The 22,230-nt window shown below is 44.6% G+C and overlaps 1 protein-coding gene across 1 annotated transcript in view; it reads left to right on the forward strand.

The window, feature by feature from the left end:
* LOC115153623 (UTP--glucose-1-phosphate uridylyltransferase) overlaps positions 1-22,230 on the forward strand; it is a 53,873-nt gene continuing 31,643 nt past the window's right edge. The window contains exons 1-3 of the mRNA XM_029699261.1: positions 1-586; positions 18,579-18,706; positions 20,150-20,257. Of these exons, the coding sequence (XP_029555121.1) occupies positions 568-586; positions 18,579-18,706; positions 20,150-20,257 (255 nt within the window). The 5' untranslated portion in view covers positions 1-567. The remainder of the gene's footprint in view (positions 587-18,578; positions 18,707-20,149; positions 20,258-22,230) is intronic.

The raw sequence follows: 22,230 nt of genomic DNA on the forward strand, positions 1-22,230 counted from the left end.
ACCAAAAGGTCCAGAGCCAGTCCGGGAGGAAATGTGACGTGGTTTATTTGCCTGGGAAAGGGGCAGACCCGAAACTCGTACAAGGCATAGGCTAATTGTATTTGTGAAATATAGCCTAGATAAATACCAATAGGTAGGCTACAGTCGGGCCGGGGGGTGCGTTTCATTAGGCTGAAGTCAAGTGAGATAAACGATTGATGGAATAAAGGTCGGGTTGTCACGCTTTGGGAAGTGCGGGCGGTGGAGGAATTGCGAAAAGGATTTCATTTGTGAGAGAGGAGAGCTCCAGCAAGTTATGTCTTCAGCAGTCCATTCTGCACTGGGGTGGCCATATAGATGAATGACTGAATGACCATTTGGGGATTTACAACAAAAACAAACTTTTTTCTGTAATATGTCTTAGATTTTATTGGACTATTTGACCAATTTCGTTTCAATATAGTTATAGTTGTATATCCTTGATGACTTGATAGGCTACCTAGTGGAAATACCGATATTGGATTTGTACAGAACATTTGATCTCCATAGGTGATTTCTGATTATTGAGCCTTTAGAACATTTTGGAATATGGCATGTTATTTTGAAGGTAAGTGATTGTGTGGATGCAGCCTACTACAATGATGAAGAATGAATAACACAATGAATGTATCGAAAATAAGTTTAACAGCTTCTACTTGCACATTGTCTGGAGACACGGTCTAAAGTACCAACTAGTGTTATAATTTGAAGTACTATCCTCTGGGAATACAATGTACACATTGTTGTATATTGTTTTACCCAAATGAATTCAATGTAATTCAATAACAGTGAATTGGCTTAGGCTACTTGGTTGAATGTGGCTATTCATCACTTGAAAGGTACCTTAGTACCATTGGACCTCAGGCTGTGCCTAACAAATTAGCTCCCACTTCTTACTGTAATGTCCCATTCCAAAGTTGCACGCTGACAGGTTGGGTACCCCACTAAATCCTCCATACCAGAGGCAGCTGGTCTTTCTCCTCTGACATAATCAAAGTAATATAACAATAGTAGCCTATGTTATTAGAGAATACAGTAGTTGGTCTACTCATTGCCGTTGTCCAATCAGGGCAGCTGTTTGGTAGCCTCAGCCTCTAGTTGGGCTACTCATTACTGTTGTCCAATCAGGGCAGCAGTTTGGTAGCCCCAGCCTCTAGTTGGGCTACTCATTACTGTTGTTGTCCAATCAGGGCAGCAGTTTGGTAGCCTCAGCCTCTAGTTGGGCTACTCATTACTGTTGTTGTCCAATCAGGGCAGCAGTTTGGTAGCCTCAGCCTCTAGTTGGGCTACTCATTACTGTTGTTGTCCAATCAGGGCAGCAGTTTGGTAGCCTCAGCCTCTAGTTGGGCTACTCATTACTGTTGTCCAATCAGGGCAGCAGTTTGGTAGCCTCAGCCTCTAGTTGGGCTACTCATTACTGTTGTTGTCCAATCAGGGCAGCAGTTTGGTAGCCCCAGCCTCTAGTTGGGCTACTCATTACTGTTGTTGTCCAATCAGGGCAGCAGTTTGGTAGCCTCAGCCTCTAGTTGGGCTACTCATTACTGTTGTTGTCCAATCAGGGCAGCAGTTTGGTAGCCCCAGCCTCTAGTTGGGCTACTCATTACTGTTGTTGTCCAATCAGGGCAGCAGTTTGGTAGCCCCAGCCTCTAGTTGGGCTACTCATTACTGTTGTTGTCCAATCAGGGCAGCAGTTTGGTAGCCCCAGCCTACTCACTCATTTTGGTTCTTGGTCGTCCGGGTTTGGCCGGTGTAGGCCGTCATTGTAAATAAGAATTTGTTCTTAACTGACTTGCCTAGTTAAATAAAGGTTAAATTTAAAACATTTCCCTGTCAGTCAATCACACCATATAGGAACCACTGCTCTGTGATAGCTGATTAGAAATGACAGTGTCAGATGTCCAAAACCATAGAACAAGTCACAGCTATGAAATGTAGCCTATTCAAAATGGAACTCACCGATCAAAGTCTATTTCCTGGTAGTGGAATAGAGCTGTTGTATTATTGTTGCACCAGACTAGACTGTTACTAATCTCATAGATATGTTATAGGGAGATGGGAAGCTACTGGACATGGGTAACAGTGGCTGGAGCTATGAACCAGCAAACCCGCAGGGAGCTAGATACTTAATATACAGGTATTAACTTGTAGGTTAGGCCTTAATACCTAAGCTTGGATGCCAACTTAAAGTGATTGACTGAAACAAGTGGAAGTGAACGGGAGGCAAAACCACCTTTGTATGGATCTATAACCCCATGTTATAGGGAGACCCATCATCTATAACCACATGTTATAGAGAGACCCATCATCTATAACCCCATGTTATAGAGAGACCCATCATCTATAACCACATGTTATAGGGAGACCCATCATCTACAACCCCATGTTATAGGGAGACCCATCATCTATAACCCCATGTTATAGAGAGACCCATCATCTATAACCACATGTTATAGGGAGACCCATCATCTATAACCCCATGTTATAGGGAGACCCATCATCTATAACCCCATGTTATAGGGAGACCCATCATCTATAACCCCATGTTATAGGGAGACCCATCATCTATAACCCCATGTTATAGGGAGACCCATCATCTATAACCCCATGTTATAGGGAGACCCATCATCTACAACCCCATGTTATAGGGAGACCCATCATCTACAACCCCATGTTATAGGGAGACCCATCATCTATAACCCCATGTTATAGGGAGACCCATCATCTATAACCCCATGTTATAGGGAGACCCATCATCTATAACCCCATGTTATAGGGAGACCCATCATCTATAACCCCATGTTATAGAGAGACCCATCATCTATAACCCCATGTTATAGGGAGACCCATCATCTACAACCCCATGTTATAGGGAGACCCATCATCTATAACCCCATGTTATAGGGAGACCCATCATCTATAACCCCATGTTATAGGGAGACCCATCATCTATAACCCCATGTTATAGGGAGACCCATCATCTATAACCCCATGTTATAGAGAGACCCATCATCACAACCCCATGTTATAGAGAGACCCATCATCTATAACCCCATGTTATAGAGAGACCCATCATCTATAACCCCATGTTATAGGGAGACCCATCATCTATAACCCCATGTTATAGAGAGACCCATCATCTATAACCCCATGTTATAGAGAGACCCATCATCTATAACCCCATGTTATAGGGAGACCCATCATCTATAACCCCATGTTATAGGGAGACCCATCATCTATAACCCCATGTTATAGAGAGACCCATCATCTATAACCCCATGTTATAGGGAGACCCATCATCTATAACCCCATGTTATAGGGAGACCCATCATCTATAACCCCATGTTATAGGGAGACCCATCATCTATAACCCCATGTTATAGGGAGACCCATCATCTATAACCCCATGTTATAGAGAGACCCATCATCTATAACCCCATGTTATAGGGAGACCCATCATCTATAACCCCATGTTATAGAGAGACCCATCATCTATAACCCCATGTTATAGAGAGACCCATCATCTACAACCCCATGTTATAGAGAGACCCATCATCACAACCCCATGTTATAGAGAGACCCATCATCTATAACCCCATGTTATAGGGAGACCCATCATCTATAACCCCATGTTATAGGGAGACCCATCATCTATAACCCCATGTTATAGAGAGACCCATCATCTATAACCCCATGTTATAGAGAGACCCATCATCTATAACCCCATGTTATAGAGAGACCCATCATCTATAACCCCATGTTATAGAGAGACCCATCATCTATAACCCCATGTTATAGGGAGACCCATCATCTATAACCCCATGTTATAGAGAGACCCATCATCTATAACCCCATGTTATAGGGAGACCCATCATCTATAACCCCATGTTATAGGGAGACCCATCATCTACAACCCCATGTTATAGAGAGACCCATCATCTACAACCCCATGTTATAGGGAGACCCATCATCTACAACCCCATGTTATAGAGAGACCCATCATCTATAACCCCATGTTATAGGGAGACCCATCATCACAACCCCATGTTATAGGGAGACCCATCATCTATAACCCCATGTTATAGGGAGACCCATCATCACAACCCCATGTTATAGGGAGACCCATCATCTATAACCCCATGTTATAGGGAGACCCATCATCTATAACCCCATGTTATAGGGAGACCCATCATCTATAACCCCATGTTATAGAGAGACCCATCATCTACAACCCCATGTTATAGGGAGACCCATCATCACAACCCCATGTTATAGGGAGACCCATCATCTATAACCCCATGTTATAGAGAGACCCATCATCACAACCCCATGTTATAGGGAGACCCATCATCTATAACCCCATGTTATAGAGAGACCCATCATCACAACCCCATGTTATAGGGAGACCCATCATCTATAACCCCATGTTATAGAGAGACCCATCATCTATAACCCCATGTTATAGAGAGACCCATCATCTATAACCCCATGTTATAGGGAGACCCATCATCCACAACCCCATGTTATAAGGAGACCCATCATCTACAACCCCATGTTATAGAGAGACCCATCATCTATAACCCCATGTTATAGAGAGACCCATCATCTATAACCCCATGTTATAGGGAGACCCATCATCTACAACCCCATGTTATAGAGAGACCCATCATCTATAACCCCATGTTATAGAGAGACCCATCATCTATAACCCCATGTTATAGGGAGACCCATCATCCACAACCCCATGTTATAGGGAGACCCATCATCCACAACCCCATGTTATAGGGAGACCCATCATCTATAACCCCATGTTATAGGGAGACCCATCATCTATAACCCCATGTTATAGGGAGACCCATCATCTATAACCCCATGTTATAGAGAGACCCATCATCTATAACCCCATGTTATAGGGAGACCCATCATCTATAACCCCATGTTATAGGGAGACCCATCATCTATAACCCCATGTTATAGGGAGACCCATCATCACAACCCCATGTTATAGGGAGACCCATCATCTATAACCCCATGTTATAGGGAGACCCATCATCTATAACCCCATGTTATAGGGAGACCCATCATCTATAACCCCATGTTATAGGGAGACCCATCATCTACAACCCCATGTTATAGAGAGACCCATCATCTACAACCCCATGTTATAGGGAGACCCATCATCTATAACCCCATGTTATAGAGAGACCCATCATCTACAACCCCATGTTATAGAGAGACCCATCATCTATAACCCCATGTTATAGGGAGACCCATCATCTACAACCCCATGTTATAGAGAGACCCATCATCTATAACCCCATGTTATAGAGAGACCCATCATCTATAACCCCATGTTATAGAGAGACCCATCATCTATAACCCCATGTTATAGAGAGACCCATCATCTATAACCCCATGTTATAGAGAGACCCATCATCTACAACCCCATGTTATAGAGAGACCCATCATCTATAACCCCATGTTATAGAGAGACCCATCATCTATAACCCCATGTTATAGAGAGACCCATCATCTATAACCCCATGTTATAGGGAGACCCATCATCACAACCCCATGTTATAGGGAGACCCATCATCTATAACCCCATGTTATAGGGAGACCCATCATCACAACCCCATGTTATAGGGAGACCCATCATCTATAACCCCATGTTATAGAGAGACCCATCATCTATAACCCCATGTTATAGGGAGACCCATCATCTACAACCCCATGTTATAGAGAGACCCATCATCTATAACCCCATGTTATACAGAGACCCATCATCTATAACCCCATGTTATAGAGAGACCCATCATCTATAACCCCATGTTATAGAGAGACCCATCATCTATAACCCCATGTTATAGAGAGACCCATCATCTACAACCCCATGTTATAGAGAGACCCATCATCTATAACCCCATGTTATAGAGAGACCCATCATCTATAACCCCATGTTATAGAGAGACCCATCATCTATAACCCCATGTTATAGGGAGACCCATCATCACAACCCCATGTTATAGGGAGACCCATCATCTATAACCCCATGTTATAGGGAGACCCATCATCACAACCCCATGTTATAGGGAGACCCATCATCTATAACCCCATGTTATAGAGAGACCCATCATCTATAACCCCATGTTATAGGGAGACCCATCATCTACAACCCCATGTTATAGAGAGACCCATCATCTATAACCCCATGTTATAGAGAGACCCATCATCTATAACCCCATGTTATAGAGAGACCCATCATCTATAACCCCATGTTATAGGGAGACCCATCATCACAACCCCATGTTATAGGGAGACCCATCATCTATAACCCCATGTTATAGAGAGACCCATCATCTATAACCCCATGTTATAGAGAGACCCATCATCTATAACCCCATGTTATAGAGAGACCCATCATCTATAACCCCATGTTATAGGGAGACCCATCATCTACAACCCCATGTTATAGGGAGACCCATCATCTATAACCCCATGTTATAGGGAGACCCATCATCTACAACCCCATGTTATAGAGAGACCCATCATCTATAACCCCATGTTATAGGGAGACCCATCATCTATAACCCCATGTTATAGAGAGACCCATCATCTATAACCCCATGTTATAGAGAGACCCATCATCTATAACCCCATGTTATAGAGAGACCCATCATCTATAACCCCATGTTATAGGGAGACCCATCATCTACAACCCCATGTTATAGAGAGACCCATCATCTATAACCCCATGTTATAGGGAGACCCATCATCTATAACCCCATGTTATAGGGAGACCCATCATCTACAACCCCATGTTATAGGGAGACCCATCATCTATAACCCCATGTTATAGGGAGACCCATCAGCACAACCCCATGTTATAGGGAGACCCATCATCTATAACCCCATGTTATAGAGAGACCCATCATCTATAACCCCATGTTATAGAGAGACCCATCATCTATAACCCCATGTTATAGGGAGACCCATCATCTATAACCCCATGTTATAGGGAGACCCATCATCTATAACCCCATGTTATAGAGAGACCCATCATCTATAACCCCATGTTATAGAGAGACCCATCATCTATAACCCCATGTTATAGAGAGACCCATCATCTATAACCCCATGTTATAGAGAGACCCATCATCTACAACCCCATGTTATAGGGAGACCCATCATCTATAACCCCATGTTATAGGGAGACCCATCATCACAACCCCATGTTATAGGGAGACCCATCATCTACAACCCCATGTTATAGGGAGACCCATCATCTATAACCCCATGTTATAGGGAGACCCATCATCTATAACCCCATGTTATAGGGAGACCCATCATCACAACCCCATGTTATAGGGAGACCCATCATCTATAACCCCATGTTATAGGGAGACCCATCATCTATAACCCCATGTTATAGGGAGACCCATCATCACAACCCCATGTTATAGGGAGACCCATCATCTATAACCCCATGTTATAGGGAGACCCATCATCTATAACCCCATGTTATAGGGAGACCCATCATCTATAACCCCATGTTATAGGGAGACCCATCATCTACAACCCCATGTTATAGAGAGACCCATCATCTACAACCCCATGTTATAGAGAGACCCATCATCTATAACCCCATGTTATAGAGAGACCCATCATCTATAACCCCATGTTATAGAGAGACCCATCATCTATAACCCCATGTTATAGGGAGACCCATCATCTATAACCCCATGTTATAGGGAGACCCATCATCTATAACCCCATGTTATAGGGAGACCCATCATCACAACCCCATGTTATAGGGAGACCCATCATCTATAACCCCATGTTATAGGGAGACCCATCATCTATAACCCCATGTTATAGGGAGACCCATCATCTATAACCCCATGTTATAGGGAGACCCATCATCTACAACCCCATGTTATAGAGAGACCCATCATCTACAACCCCATGTTATAGGGAGACCCATCATCTATAACCCCATGTTATAGAGAGACCCATCATCTACAACCCCATGTTATAGAGAGACCCATCATCTATAACCCCATGTTATAGGGAGACCCATCATCTACAACCCCATGTTATAGAGAGACCCATCATCTATAACCCCATGTTATAGAGAGACCCATCATCTATAACCCCATGTTATAGAGAGACCCATCATCTATAACCCCATGTTATAGAGAGACCCATCATCTATAACCCCATGTTATAGAGAGACCCATCATCTACAACCCCATGTTATAGAGAGACCCATCATCTATAACCCCATGTTATAGAGAGACCCATCATCTATAACCCCATGTTATAGAGAGACCCATCATCTATAACCCCATGTTATAGGGAGACCCATCATCACAACCCCATGTTATAGGGAGACCCATCATCTATAACCCCATGTTATAGGGAGACCCATCATCACAACCCCATGTTATAGGGAGACCCATCATCTATAACCCCATGTTATAGAGAGACCCATCATCTATAACCCCATGTTATAGGGAGACCCATCATCTACAACCCCATGTTATAGAGAGACCCATCATCTATAACCCCATGTTATAGAGAGACCCATCATCTATAACCCCATGTTATAGAGAGACCCATCATCTATAACCCCATGTTATAGAGAGACCCATCATCTATAACCCCATGTTATAGAGAGACCCATCATCTACAACCCCATGTTATAGAGAGACCCATCATCTATAACCCCATGTTATAGAGAGACCCATCATCTATAACCCCATGTTATAGAGAGACCCATCATCTATAACCCCATGTTATAGGGAGACCCATCATCACAACCCCATGTTATAGGGAGACCCATCATCTATAACCCCATGTTATAGGGAGACCCATCATCACAACCCCATGTTATAGGGAGACCCATCATCTATAACCCCATGTTATAGAGAGACCCATCATCTATAACCCCATGTTATAGGGAGACCCATCATCTACAACCCCATGTTATAGAGAGACCCATCATCTATAACCCCATGTTATAGAGAGACCCATCATCTATAACCCCATGTTATAGAGAGACCCATCATCTATAACCCCATGTTATAGGGAGACCCATCATCACAACCCCATGTTATAGGGAGACCCATCATCTATAACCCCATGTTATAGAGAGACCCATCATCTATAACCCCATGTTATAGAGAGACCCATCATCTATAACCCCATGTTATAGAGAGACCCATCATCTATAACCCCATGTTATAGGGAGACCCATCATCTACAACCCCATGTTATAGGGAGACCCATCATCTATAACCCCATGTTATAGGGAGACCCATCATCTACAACCCCATGTTATAGAGAGACCCATCATCTATAACCCCATGTTATAGGGAGACCCATCATCTATAACCCCATGTTATAGAGAGACCCATCATCTATAACCCCATGTTATAGAGAGACCCATCATCTATAACCCCATGTTATAGAGAGACCCATCATCTATAACCCCATGTTATAGGGAGACCCATCATCTACAACCCCATGTTATAGAGAGACCCATCATCTATAACCCCATGTTATAGGGAGACCCATCATCTATAACCCCATGTTATAGGGAGACCCATCATCTACAACCCCATGTTATAGGGAGACCCATCATCTATAACCCCATGTTATAGGGAGACCCATCAGCACAACCCCATGTTATAGGGAGACCCATCATCTATAACCCCATGTTATAGAGAGACCCATCATCTATAACCCCATGTTATAGAGAGACCCATCATCTATAACCCCATGTTATAGGGAGACCCATCATCTATAACCCCATGTTATAGGGAGACCCATCATCTATAACCCCATGTTATAGAGAGACCCATCATCTATAACCCCATGTTATAGAGAGACCCATCATCTATAACCCCATGTTATAGAGAGACCCATCATCTATAACCCCATGTTATAGAGAGACCCATCATCTACAACCCCATGTTATAGGGAGACCCATCATCTATAACCCCATGTTATAGGGAGACCCATCATCACAACCCCATGTTATAGGGAGACCCATCATCTACAACCCCATGTTATAGGGAGACCCATCATCTATAACCCCATGTTATAGGGAGACCCATCATCTATAACCCCATGTTATAGGGAGACCCATCATCACAACCCCATGTTATAGGGAGACCCATCATCTATAACCCCATGTTATAGGGAGACCCATCATCTATAACCCCATGTTATAGGGAGACCCATCATCACAACCCCATGTTATAGGGAGACCCATCATCTATAACCCCATGTTATAGGGAGACCCATCATCTATAACCCCATGTTATAGGGAGACCCATCATCTACAACCCCATGTTATAGAGAGACCCATCATCTACAACCCCATGTTATAGAGAGACCCATCATCTATAACCCCATGTTATAGAGAGACCCATCATCTATAACCCCATGTTATAGAGAGACCCATCATCTATAACCCCATGTTATAGGGAGACCCATCATCTATAACCCCATGTTATAGGGAGACCCATCATCTATAACCCCATGTTATAGAGAGACCCATCATCTATAACCCCATGTTATAGGGAGACCCATCATCTATAACCCCATGTTATAGGGAGACCCATCATCTATAACCCCATGTTATAGGGAGACCCATCATCTATAACCCCATGTTATAGGGAGACCCATCATCTATAACCCCATGTTATAGAGAGACCCATCATCTATAACCCCATGTTATAGGGAGACCCATCATCTATAACCCCATGTTATAGGGAGACCCATCATCACAACCCCATGTTATAGAGAGACCCATCATCACAACCCCATGTTATAGAGAGACCCATCATCTACAACCCCATGTTATAGAGAGACCCATCATCTACAACCCCATGTTATAGGGAGACCCATCATCACAACCCCATGTTATAGAGAGACCCATCATCTATAACCCCATGTTATAGGGAGACCCATCATCTACAACCCCATGTTATAGGGAGACCCATCATCTATAACCCCATGTTATAGGGAGACCCATCATCACAACCCCATGTTATAGAGAGACCCATCATCTATAACCCCATGTTATAGGGAGACCCATCATCTATAACCCCATGTTATAGGGAGACCCATCATCTATAACCCCATGTTATAGGGAGACCCATCATCTATAACCCCATGTTATAGGGAGACCCATCATCTACAACCCCATGTTATAGGGAGACCCATCATCTATAACCCCATGTTATAGGGAGACCCATCATCTACAACCCCATGTTATAGGGAGACCCATCATCTACAACCCCATGTTATAGGGAGACCCATCATCTACAACCCCATGTTATAGGGAGACCCATCATCTATAACCCCATGTTATAGGGAGACCCATCATCTATAACCCCATGTTATAGGGAGACCCATCATCTACAACCCCATGTTATAGGGAGACCCATCATCTACAACCCCATGTTATAGGGAGACCCATCATCTACAACCCCATGTTATAGGGAGACCCATCATCACAACCCCATGTTATAGGGAGACCCATCATCTACAACCCCATGTTATAGAGAGACCCATCATCTACAACCCCATGTTATAGGGAGACCCATCATCTATAACCCCATGTTATAGAGAGACCCATCATCTACAACCCCATGTTATAGGGAGACCCATCATCTACAACCCCATGTTATAGGGAGACCCATCATCACAACCCCATGTTATAGGGAGACCCATCATCTATAACCCCATGTTATAGGGAGACCCATCATCTATAACCCCATGTTATAGGGAGACCCATCATCACAACCCCATGTTATAGGGAGACCCATCATCACAACCCCATGTTATAGGGAGACCCATCATCACAACCCCATGTTATAGGGAGACCCATCATCACAACCCCATGCTATAGAGAGACCCATCATCACAACCCCATGTTATAGGGAGACCCATCATCTATAACCCCATGTTATAGGGAGACCCATCATCTACAACCCCATGTTATAGGGAGACCCATCATCTACAACCCCATGTTATAGGGAGACCCATCATCTATAACCCCATGTTATAGGGAGACCCATCATCTATAACCCCATGTTATAGGGAGACCCATCATCTATAACCCCATGTTATAGAGAGACCCATCATCTATAACCCCATGTTATAGGGAGACCCATCATCTATAACCCCATGTTATAGGGAGACCCATCATCTACAACCCCATGTTATAGGGAGACCCATCATCACAACCCCATGTTATAGGGAGACCCATCATCACAACCCCATGTTATAGGGAGACCCATCATCTACAACCCCATGTTATAGGGAGACCCATCATCTATAACCCCATGTTATAGGGAGACCCATCATCTATAACCCCATGTTATAGGGAGACCCATCATCTATAACCCCATGTTATAGTGAGACCCATCATCTACAACCCCATGTTATAGGGAGACCCATCATCTATAACCCCATGTTATAGAGAGACCCATCATCACAACCCCATGTTATAGGGAGACCCATCATCACAACCCCATGTTATAGGGAGACCCATCATCACAACCCCATGTTATAGAGAGACCCATCATCACAACCCCATGTTATAGGGAGACCCATCATCACAACCCCATGTTATAGGGAGACCCATCATCTATAACCCCATGTTATAGAGAGACCCATCATCTACAACCCCATGTTATAGGGAGACCCATCATCACAACCCCATGTTATAGGGAGACCCATCATCACAACCCCATGTTATAGGGAGACCCATCATCACAACCCCATGTTATAGAGAGACCCATCATCACAACCCCATGTTATAGAGAGACCCATCATCATCACATCATCATCTACAACCCCATGTTATAGGGAGACCCATCATCACAACCCCATGTTATAGGGAGACCCATCATCACAACCCCATGTTATAGGGAGACCCATCATCTACAACCCCATGTTATAGGGAGACCCATCATCTACAACCCCATGTTATAGGGAGACCCATCATCACAACCCCATGTTATAGGGAGACCCATCATCTACAACCCCATGTTATAGGGAGACCCATCATCTACAACCCCATGTTATAGGGAGACCCATCATCACAACCCCATGTTATAGGGAGACCCATCATCTATAACCCCATGTTATAGAGAGACCCATCATCATCACATCATCATCTACAACCCCATGTTATAGGGAGACCCATCATCACAACCCCATGTTATAGGGAGACCCATCATCACAACCCCATGTTATAGGGAGACCCATCATCTATAACCCCATGTTATAGGGAGACCCATCATCACAACCCCATGTTATAGGGAGACCCATCATCTACAACCCCATGTTATAGGGAGACCCATCATCTACAACCCCATGTTATAGGGAGACCCATCATCACAACCCCATGTTATAGGGAGACCCATCATCTACAACCCCATGTTATAGGGAGACCCATCATCTACAACCCCATGTTATAGGGAGACCCATCATCACAACCCCATGTTATAGGGAGACCCATCATCTATAACCCCATGTTATAGGGAGACCCATCATCTATAACCCCATGTTATAGGGAGACCCATCATCTACAACCCCATGTTATAGGGAGACCCATCATCTACAACCCCATGTTATAGGGAGACCCATCATCACAACCCCATGTTATAGGGAGACCCATCATCACAACCCCATGTTATAGGGAGACCCATCATCACAACCCCATGTTATAGGGAGACCCATCATCTACAACCCCATGTTATAGGGAGACCCATCATCTACAACCCCATGTTATAGGGAGACCCATCATCTACAACCCCATGTTATAGAGAGACCCATCATCACAACCCCATGTTATAGGGAGACCCATCATCTACAACCCCATGTTATAGGGAGACCCATCATCTACAACCCCATGTTATAGGGAGACCCATCATCACAACCCCATGTTATAGAGAGACCCATCATCACAACCCCATGTTATAGGGAGACCCATCATCACAACCCCATGTTATAGGGAGACCCATCATCTATAACCCCATGTTATAGGGAGACCCATCATCTACAACCCCATGTTATAGGGAGACCCATCATCACAACCCCATGTTATAGGGAGACCCATCATCTACAACCCATGTTATAGGGAGACCCATCATCACAACCCCATGTTATAGGGAGACCCATCATCACAACCCCATGTTATAGGGAGACCCATCATCACAACCCCATGTTATAGAGAGACCCATCATCACAACCCCATGTTATAGGGAGACCCATCATCACAACCCCATGTTATAGGGAGACCCATCATCACAACCCCATGTTATAGGGAGACCCATCATCTACAACCCCATGTTTAGGGAGACCCATCATCACAACCCCATGTTATAGGGAGACCCATCATCTACAACCCCATGTTATAGGGAGACCCATCATCACAACCCCATGTTATAGGGAGACCCATCATCACAACCCCATGTTATAGAGGAGACCCATCATCACAACCCCATGTTATAGGGAGACCCATCATCACAACCCCATGTTATAGGGAGACCCATCATCTACAACCCCATGTTATAGGGAGACCCATCATCACAACCCCATGTTATAGGGAGACCCATCATCACAACCCCATGTTATAGGGAGACCCATCATCACAACCCCATGTTATAGGGAGACCCATCATCACAACCCCATGTTATAGGGAGACCCATCATCACAACCCCATGTTATAGGGAGACCCATCATCACAACCCCATGTTATAGAGAGACCATCATCACAACCCCATGTTATAGGGAGACCCATCATCACAAACCCCATGTTATAGGGAGGACCCATCATCTATAACCCCATGTTATAGGGAGACCCATCATCACAACCCCATGTTATAGGGAGACCCATCATCACAACCCCATGTTATAGGGAGACCCATCATCTATAACCCCATGTTATAGGGAGACCCATCATCTATAACCCCATGTTATAGAGAGACCCATCATCTATAACCCCATGTTATAGGGAGACCCATCATCTACAACCCCATGTTATAGGGAGACCCATCATCTACAACCCCATGTTATAGGGAGACCCATCATCTACAACCCCATGTTATAGGGAGACCCATCATCTATAACCCCATGTTATAGGGAGACCCATCATCTACAACCCCATGTTATAGGGAGACCCATCATCTATAACCCCATGTTATAGAGAGACCCATCATCACAACCCCATGTTATAGGGAGACCCATCATCTACAACCCCATGTTATAGAGAGACCCATCATCACAACCCCATGTTATAGGGAGACCCATCATCTATAACCCCATGTTATAGGGAGACCCATCATCACAACCCCATGTTATAGGGAGACCCATCATCACAACCCCATGTTATAGGGAGACCCATCATCTATAACCCCATGTTATAGGGAGACCCATCATCTACAACCCCATGTTATAGAGAGACCCATCATCTACAACCCCATGCTTTAGCCACAACCCATCAGAATGAAAGCGAAATTGGTGGGGTAAATTATTTATTCCAAATTCCACTCCAGGACTAGAGGCACAGCTACAATAGCCCACAGAAGGATATTACTAGCTCTGGTCCAAGGCATTTTACAATCGCCTACATAAGGATATCACTAGCTCTGGTCCAAGGTGTTTACAAGAGCGAGGATATCACCTACAAGGCTGGAGGACTGGACAGAAGCAACCCAGGATTGTGTCTCTAGTCTCTCTACACCTCCTGACCCAGGATTGTGTCTCTAGTCTCTCTACACCTCCTGACCCAGGATTGTGTCTCTAGTCTCTCTACACCTCCTGACCCAGGATTGTGTCTCTAGTCTCTCTGCACCTCCTGACCCAGGATTGTGTCTCTAGTCTCTCTGCACCTCCTGACCCAGGATTGTGTCTCTAGTCTCTCTACACCTCCTGACCCAGGATTGTGTCCCTAGTCTCTCTACACCTCCTGACCCAGGATTGTGTCTCTAGTCTCTCTACACCTCCTGACCCAGGATTGTGTCCCTAGTCTCTCTACACCTCCTGACCCAGGATTGTGTCCCTAGTCTCTCTGCACCTCCTGACCCAGGATTGTGTCTCTAGTCTCTCTACACCTCCTGACCCAGGATTGTGTCCCTAGTCTCTCTACACCTCCTCACCCAGCCTTTGGGAAACACTCTTTAAGTGAATAAACGTAAACACAAGGGTTAATGGGATTTAGTTTGGAGCAATGGGATTTAGTTTGGAGCAATGGGATTTAATTTGGAGCAATGGGATTTAGTTTGGAGCAATGGGATTTAGTTTGGAGCAATGGGATTTAGCTTGGGAGCAATGGGATTTAGCTTGGAGCAATGGGATTTAGCTTGAAGCAATGGGATTTAGCTTGGAGCAATGCGATTTAGTTTGGAGCAATGCGATTTAGTTTGGAGCAGTGGGGTTTAGTTGGGAGCAATGGGATTTAGCTTGGGAGCAATGGGATTTAGCTTGGGAGCAATGGGATTTAGCTTGGAGCAATGGGATTTAGTTTGGAGCAGTGGGATTTAGTTTGGAGCAGTGGAATTTAGTTGGGAGCAATGGGATTTAGCTTGGGAGCAATGGGTTTTAGCTTGGGAGCAATGGGATTTATCTTGGGAGCAATGGGATTTAGCTTGGGAGCAATGGGATTTAGCTTGGGCGCAATGGGATTTAGCTTGGGCGCAATGGGATTTAGCTTGGGCGCAATGGGATTTAGCTTGGGCGCAATGGGATTTAGTTTGGGAGCAATGGCATTTAGCTTGGGAGCAATGGGATTTAGTTTGGGAGCAATGGGATTTAGCTTGGGAGCAATGGGATTTAGTTTGGGAGCAATGAGATTGAGTTTGGGAGCAATGGGATTTAGCTTGGGAGCAATAGGATTTAGTTTGGGAGCAATGGGATTGAGTTTGGGAGCAATGGGATTTAGCTTGGGAGCAATAGGATTTAGTTTGGGAGCAATAGGATTTAGTTTGGGAGCAATGGGATTGAGTTTGGGAGCAATGGGATTTAGCTTGGGAGCAATGGGATTAGTTTGGGAGCAATGGGATTTAGCTTGGGAGCAATGAGATTGAGTTTCTCTTTCATCTGTCTCACTGTTGGCCGAGGCACAGCGCTCTGTTTGTCCATGGCTTGTGGTTAAGTTAGATTTCTCATGCACACACACACACACACACACACTCCTGTGCTGCGCCAGCGGCACACCTTCTATGATTACCTCTCTCTAAGGAAGGCTTCCCTCCCTGTAAAATTAGAGGGTTTCATGCGCCAGATTTCTCTGCACTCATTTTCTCATTGGACAAGTCCAGGTAGTCCCTCCCTGTGTCAGTTTTTTTCCCTAGTTTGTTGCCAAATGAACATGACCCAGAACTCGTACAACAGGTACTAGTCCATGCCAGCTGTTCAGTGACATTTATAGCATACGTTGTTGGGAATTAAAGTGAATGACAACATGCAGATCAAACATATGGTAGCTTGTTGGAATGCACAACATTCCATAACCTGACAGGAGTCAAGTCAAACCACATTCTAGTACTAGGCTTGATTAACGTTGTAGAGTATCTCTGTAGAGCAGGTTCTAAACCATGAGGCCTCAGAACCCACATTTAACCAGATTAGAATTATGCTTTACATGTATTATTTGTTGTTGCAATTATATGACAGGGGAACAAAATTACCACCTCTTTCATTGTAAATAACTCCATATAGCTCATATTCTTGATGACGAATGGTGGCAAGCTCACTGAGACCACAAAAATCAACCAAATCTACTTAATAGTGCTGCTAATAATGCTTTATTTAAAATATGGCATGTGATTTTAAAGAGTAGAAGGTGTTGACCTGTGGTGTTCTGGTCCAGGTCTGAGTGTCTAAGGTGTCTCCCCTGTATTTCCTGGTCCAGGTCTGAGTGTCTAAGGTGTCTCCCCTGTATTTCCTGGTCCAGGTCTGAGTGTCTAAGGTGTCTCCCCTGTATTTCCTGGTCCAGGTCTGAGTGTCTAAGGTGTCTCCCCTGTATTTCCTGGTCCAGGAAATACAGGTTTTACAGGTCTCAGTAAGGGTGTATCTAACAGAGTTGACGTGGTGTTTCAGGTCTCAGTAAGGGTGTATCTAACAGAGTTGACGTGGTGTTTCAGGTCTCAGTAAGGGTGTATCTAACAGAGTTGACGTGGTGTTACAGGTCTCAGTAAGGGTGTATCTAACAGAGTTGACGTGGTGTTACAGGTCTCAGTAAGGGTGTATCTAACAGAGTTGACATGGTGTTTCAGGTCTCAGTAAGGGTGTATCTAACAGAGTTGACATGGTGTTTCAGGTCTGAGTAAGGGTGTATCTAACAGTGTTGACATGGTGTTTCAGGTCTCAGTAAGGGTGTATCTAACAGAGTTGACATGGTGTTTCAGGTCTCAGTAAGGGTGTATCTAACAGAGTTGACGTGGTGTTTCAGGTCTCAGTAAGGGTGTATCTAACAGAGTTGACGTGGTGTTTCAGGTCTCAGTAAGGGTGTATCTAACAGTGTTGACATGGTGTTTCAGGTCTCAGTAAGGGTGTGCCTAACGGAGGGATGGCCCAGTTTCAGGAGGTGATGAGGCAGCAGCTGGAGACCTCCATGCACGCAGAGCTGGAGAAACTACTGGACACTGCCACGGGGGTCGACAAGGAGGTACACACACACACACACACACACACACACACACACACACACACACACACACACACACACACACACACACACACACACACACACACACACACACACACACACACACACACACACACACCAACCACTACAGTGACAGTTATTTAATACACACACACAGCATTTACAAATATTCCGTTTATTATACACAGACAAACACACAGTTATGACACACACACACACCCCTATAAGCATTTCACATCAATGAGGTGTTTATACGTTCAAAACCCATGAAAATCATGTTGATATTGGTTGGCTTTAAACAGAAATGCTGTTTGATGATGTGTTTATAAATCTACTCTTCAATAAATCAGCCATATTACATGCACTATGAAAACATTCAGCCTGCGCCTCTGAGATTACATTTGCATGCTTTTTCATCTGTACTATGCACAACTCGGTTTAAATATTCCCAACATCTTGAGCGTTTGCTTTAGCCTGCCTGGAGTGACAGGTGGGCAGAGTTTGTTTTTTGAGACTTGTTTTATTGGTTCCATTGCAACAGGCAAGCTCAATCAAACACAGATACAGTGTTTAAAATGATTTAGCATTTGAATTGCACCCAGGTATGATGCTGTGGTATTAAGATGTTCAGACTGAATGGGGTTATTTTATAGTCCAGTTTAATTTGACATTAATGTACCTAGTACTTACCAAGGAGCTATCTGGTAGCATTAATAACTCAAGGCTATTGGTAACTGGTGCCCAATGATGCTTAGTGCTTTCACTGAACTCTAAAGAAACAAAACAGAAGTTACTAGGTAAATACCACCATTTTACATTCAATCTCTTGAGTAAATACCAGGTTAATAGAGGACTGTAAAATAAATGAGATGTAGCACACTGTATGGTACAACCAGTAACCCAGCCTCTCTCTGTCTATATGTATGGTGCAACCAGTAACCCAGCCTCTCTCTGTATACAGTATGTATGGTGCAACCAGTAACCCAGCCTCTCTCTGTCTATATGTATGGTGCAACCAGTAACCCAGCCTCTCTCTGTATACAGTATGTATGGTGCAACCAGTAACCCAGCCTCTCTCTGTCTACAGTATGTATGGTGCAACCAGTAACCCAGCCTCTTTCTGTCTACAGTATGTATGGTGCAACCAGTAACCCAGCCTCTCTGTATACAGTATGTATGGTGCAACCAGTAACCCAGCCTCTCTCTGTCTATATGTATGGTGCAACCAGTAACCCAGCCTCTCTCTGTCTATATGTATGGTACAACCAGTAACCCAGCCTCTCTCTGTATACAGTATGTATGGTACAACCAGTAACCCATCCTCTCTCTGTCTGTTTGTATGCCTACTAGGGAAAATGGGATATGCTGAAGACACATTTCAGTGGCTCATGTAGTAAATAAAGTCATGTTGTTGTTGTAATGTATACTCCTTGTGTATTCCAGGTCTCCAGGAAGGACTTTGATGGATTCAAGAAGCTGTTCCACAGGTTTCTGCAGGTGAAGGGGCCGTCGGTGGACTGGCCCAAGATACACAGACCTCCAGAAGACTCCGTAAGGCTCAAATAAAAACCCTGTGTGTGTGTGTACTGTACATTGTGTGTGTGTGTGTGTACTGTACATTGTGTGTGTGTGTGTACTGTACATTGTGTGTGTGTGTGTACTGTACATTGTGTGTGTGTGTGTGTGTACTGTACATTGTATGTGTGTACTTGCATATACTGTACATTGTGTGTGTGTGCATGTGTGTACTTGCATATACTGTACATTGTGTGTATCTGTTAGCTCATCAGTGAGTGATCCAGTAATACGGTGTGATGAAGTGGACTCTCTCAGGCAGATGGGCACAGTGGAGGCCAGGGGGAGAGCTCACACAGAGAGGCCAGCTTTGGGGTCTCTTCCTCTGGGCACACAGCCAGCTGGCTCCCCCTGTCTCTGCTAGAGCTCCAGGGCTCCCTCCACAACCCCCAAGCTTTCTCTCACAGCTGACTGGGCCCAGAAACAGATCCTGGGGATGAAATAGAGAGAGAGAGACCTGGGGAAGAAATAGAGAGAGAGAGACCTGGGGAAGAAATAGAGAGAGAGAGACCTGGGGATGAAATAGAGAGAGAGAGACCTGGGGATGAAATAGAGAGAGAGAGAGACCTGGGGATGAAATAGAGAGAGAGAGTGACAGAATAGAGAGAGTGGCAGACAGAGACAAAGGAGAGAGACAGAGACAGAAGGAGAGAGAGACAGAGAGAGAGACAGAAGGAGGGAGAGACAGAGAGAGAGACAGAAGGATAGAAAGAAACAGAGACCAGCGGAAGAAATAGACAGAATAGAGAGAGAGGGATGTCTCATTTTGTTTTGTGGATAGGGAAAGAAAGTGACAGAGCACCTTAAGAGAGATTGTTTGTGCAGTTTTGACTGAACAGTTTTGTTTACGTGTAGGACTGAACATATACATTTGTGTGTGAGAGAGAGAGGTGGGGCTGGGTGGGGTGTGTCGTAGTTTGTTCATGTTGAAATGACTATTGATGGCTTTGTTCCTATGAACCAGCAGTCTTCAAAGTGTGTGTGTTTGTGTGTGTGTGTGTGGGGTGATGGATGTGTGTGAGCATGTTTGAGTGTTTTACAAGCAGTTTTGGTGATTTATGTCTTGAGGGTGTGTGTTCTACATACGTGAGGAGAGCAGAACCTGAAGATGGGTTCATTCATTTGTTTGTAATTCACCAGCTGAGGAAGTGGTTAGCTAAGTGTAGCCTATTAGTGATGGTGAGCCGTGTTATTGGTATATAACAGTACATGTGATGTATAGGCCCATGCACCCGCCTTGAATGGCAGATGAAAGTGCCCTTTGTTCAATAGTAAATACAACTCAGACCAGAAAGCTGGGACCCTTTTTCTCTTTCCCCCCAACAGTAAGAACAGTGGTTGCTTTCTATACAGGGTTTCCCCTGGCGTTCGGCCTACTTTTTGAAACATTGCAATCCGAAAGCATTTCACAAAGGAAAGAGCGAGTGAAACTGCACTGCTTCAGCAAGCAGGAACTCTGTGGTCCAGATGACTGACCAGTGGGACAGGTGTAGATGTTTTAATCCACAAAAAGCCATCCACCCTTGATGGGCGATATGAGTGATGTGTTAAAGTAACCAAACCTGATAACCTGGCGTTGATAACGTGTCAGTACTTGGCCTGTGGATCGGGACTGGCCTGGCTTATTTCCTCCTTGGCCTCAGTGTGTGTCAGTACTTGGCCTGTGGATCGGGACTGGCCTGGCTTATTTCCTCCTTGGCCTCAGTGTGTGTCAGTACTTGGCCTGTGGATCGGGACTGGCCTGGCTTATTTCCTCCTTGGCCTCAGTGTGTGTCAGTACTTGGCCTGTGAATCGGAACTGGCCTGGCTTAATTCCTTCTTGGCCTCACTGTGTGTCAGTACTTGGCCTGTGGATCGGGACTGGCCTGGCTTATTTCCTCCTTGGCCTCACTGTGTGTCAGTACTTGGCCTGTGGATCGGGACTGGCCTGGCTTATTTCCTCCTTGGCC

The sequence above is a fragment of the Salmo trutta genome, chromosome 18 (genome assembly GCF_901001165.1).
Source record: "Salmo trutta chromosome 18, fSalTru1.1, whole genome shotgun sequence".
NCBI lineage: Eukaryota > Metazoa > Chordata > Actinopteri > Salmoniformes > Salmonidae > Salmo > Salmo trutta.